Source organism: Austrofundulus limnaeus, unplaced genomic scaffold, assembly GCF_001266775.1.
Source record: "Austrofundulus limnaeus strain Quisiro unplaced genomic scaffold, Austrofundulus_limnaeus-1.0 Scaffold470, whole genome shotgun sequence".
In the NCBI taxonomy this organism is placed as follows: domain Eukaryota; kingdom Metazoa; phylum Chordata; class Actinopteri; order Cyprinodontiformes; family Rivulidae; genus Austrofundulus; species Austrofundulus limnaeus.
Genome location: NW_013952872.1, coordinates 65,870 through 68,733, shown reverse-complemented (window position 1 = coordinate 68,733; position 2,864 = coordinate 65,870). Strand labels below are relative to the sequence as shown.

Here is a 2,864-nt window from a genome sequence, read left to right as displayed (position 1 = left end):
GTAATATATTTACTGAGAAAAATGGTGACGTGTTCATATTGTATATGTTGTGTATATATTTTGTTTTTAATGTGTATAAAATTTTTGGTTTTAAATTAAATCAATAAACAATTCAAACTTAAACTAAACTTAAACTAGCTTTCAGTTACTGTATTGATAATTTTGGTGTATATCTATTATTCTGCCCATTTTAGCTATTGTTTTGCTATTTTTATTTTTTAGCTATATTATTGTTGTGTTTTGCTTTTAGTTAATTTAGTTAATTTTATATTTTTCTTTACTAATTCTCACTTTTCCTTAGAGCTGCTCAGACTGAACAGGGATGAAGGGCAACAGGAAGTCAATAACAGTGTTCAAAATTCTCTGTAAACAACATTGATTTATCCAGCAGGTTTAGCCACCTTCTTATGTTTAAACAGCTCACAGGTCAGGTCAAATATTCAACAAAAAGTTTTAAAAACAAATGGTTCAGTACAAGTACTGGACTGTGTAAAATGATTAAACTAAATGTTTAAAACAAACTGTAAGACCTTCAGAAATCTATTTTAAATGAACGTTTGGCTTGTTGAAGGCAGAAACAAAGACTTCATCTGATTCATCTGCTAAAATAAAACAACACAAGAGCAGAACTGTTCCTGCTCACCTTGAGTCGTTTGACAGGTGTCTGTTCAAAAGCATCATTTCTGTTCTTCAGGTCTTTCAGGTAGGAAGAGAAACTGGTTTCCTGATTGGCTGATCTCTTCCAGCCCACTGCTACACCTACTTTACCTTCAGAGGTGATGGAAGCACATGAGAACAAAGCTGAACTCTGAACATACACTTACAAAATAAAATCCTGTGAAAAATCTTTCTTTTAAACTCACAACACTCATGAGCGCAACAACTCTTATTCTTGCAGAAATGGTTGCATTGTCTTTTACTGCCTGAATCTGAGGACAAAAACAAACAAAATATGATTTCTGACAATATGAGCTAAAGTGCTGAAAAACTGAAATGTTGAAACCAAAAAAAAAAAATCAAAGCTTCAGCTAAAAGTAGCAGAATGCTAGCTAAATGATACAAGCATCAAAAGTGTCAAAAGGCTAGCTTGAAGGTAAAAATAGCAAAAAGTTYGATTAAAGTGTTCAATGACTAGTTAATTGTGTCAAAAAGCTAGATGTCAGAATACTTTAATGATCCCCGGATGAAAGTGCAATTATTACAGCTGCAACTGTTKAAGTAWGCATTAGAGARAAAGTATAAAGGAAGAATATTAGAGCACACAGGGAAGAAATAAGTATAAAAACTCTGGAAAACCAGATGAACACAGAGAACAATGAGCATTCTTTAGCATCTATATAGAAATAACAACAGTGATCTACTCTGAAGCTAAAAACAGTACGACTGATGCAAAGGTCCCATAAGGTATCATTAAATGATATAAGAATAGGTGATGATTGTGATATTGCACATGTTAGATAGTAGCAAATTACTAGTTAAAAGCTAAAAATAGCAAAATGATAGCTCAAAGCTAAAACTAAGGAAAGGCTACCTAGAAGCTAAATGTAGCAGACAGCTAGTTAGACGGTAAAATTATTAAAAGTTAGAAAGTTAGAAATTAAAAATGGCAAAACACTAGCTTTGCTAAACATATTGAAAGGTTAGCCGTAAGCTAAAAGTACCATATGACTGTCTAGATTCTAAAAATAACAAAGGATTTATTAAAAGAAAAAGAAGCTAAAAGAAGTAGAAAGCTAGATAAAAGAGAAAACGAGTAGAAGAGTAGATAAAAGTGGTGAAAAGGAGTATAGAGCCCTGTAGCAGATTGTAAAAAGTTTATGAACTCAGTGTACAGTATGGCTAAAGAGAAACTACTTGTAAATAATGTTAAATAGTTAAAAGGGTATTAGATAAAGTATGAGTAGATACACAAACAGCTAAAATAGCACAAAATCTGTAAAAATAGATTTYAAAAACAGGAAATGAGCATTCACACAACATTTAAACTTGGTGAAATTACAAAACTGCAGTGATAAAGTGTTTAACGTTGCCTTGTTGAGTTGCAGATGAGAGGCTTTCTCTCTGAGTTGTGGACAGAGGTTTCCCAGCAGAGTGTGGCGGTCTCTCTTCAGGACCTGTCAGACTGCACYGAGTTTCACTTCCAAACCTCCGGGCACCTGGGTAGAACACGCTGATCTGCTGATGGACGTCCAGCCCCACTACACAGAACAAAACACCAGAAACAGGAAAAGGCCAACAACTTCCAAATTATGTCTTTCAATGCAACAAAACTAACCAGAGATGTTGTGAAAGAATAATTTTATTGGCCYTTTATTTGTAAATTTAATTTTAAAAGCACAGTTTTCATTTTCRAAGCTATGTAAATATAACAAATTAAAGCTTTAGGAGAAACTGAAAAGTGACAGAMAGTTATCTTAACAACATGTGAGGCAATAGTTAGGAGCCTTTTAATGAACACAGCATTATTGCGTACACCTGTAATTTATGTGAACCACAAAATATTTGTGCTTTCATTCATATAGTTCTGTTGCACAGTTTAAAGGGATTTCCATGGATTACCATAATCTGAGCTGATGAGACTGACACTGATTTCATCTCCGTTGGAAGGCTTCGCCACATCTATCTTCTTCGACCAGCTGCCACACTTCAGCAGCAACAAATCGCTACAAACAAACAGGAATATATATATATAATTCAGCTTCGTTCTGACAAGTCTTTGTTCATTTTCTGACTGGATGTGTGAAAGTAAAGGAAGGAAGGAAGGAAGGCAGGAAGGAGGGAAAGAAAGAAAGAAAGAAGTCTTTGTTCATTTTCTGACTGGATGTGTGAAAGTAAAGGAAGGAAGGAAGGAAGGCAGGAAGGAG

At 34.2% G+C, this 2,864-nt stretch overlaps 1 protein-coding gene across 1 annotated transcript in view; it reads right to left on the bottom strand.

The window, feature by feature from the left end:
* LOC106529827 (helicase for meiosis 1) overlaps positions 1-2,864 on the bottom strand; it is a gene marked incomplete at its 5' end in the record, with an annotated part of 36,420 nt that overhangs the window by 8,065 nt on the left and 25,491 nt on the right. The window contains 4 exon segments of the mRNA XM_014025339.1: positions 644-768; positions 864-929; positions 2,031-2,198; positions 2,560-2,663. Coding sequence (XP_013880793.1) covers positions 644-768; positions 864-929; positions 2,031-2,198; positions 2,560-2,663 — 463 coding nt within the window.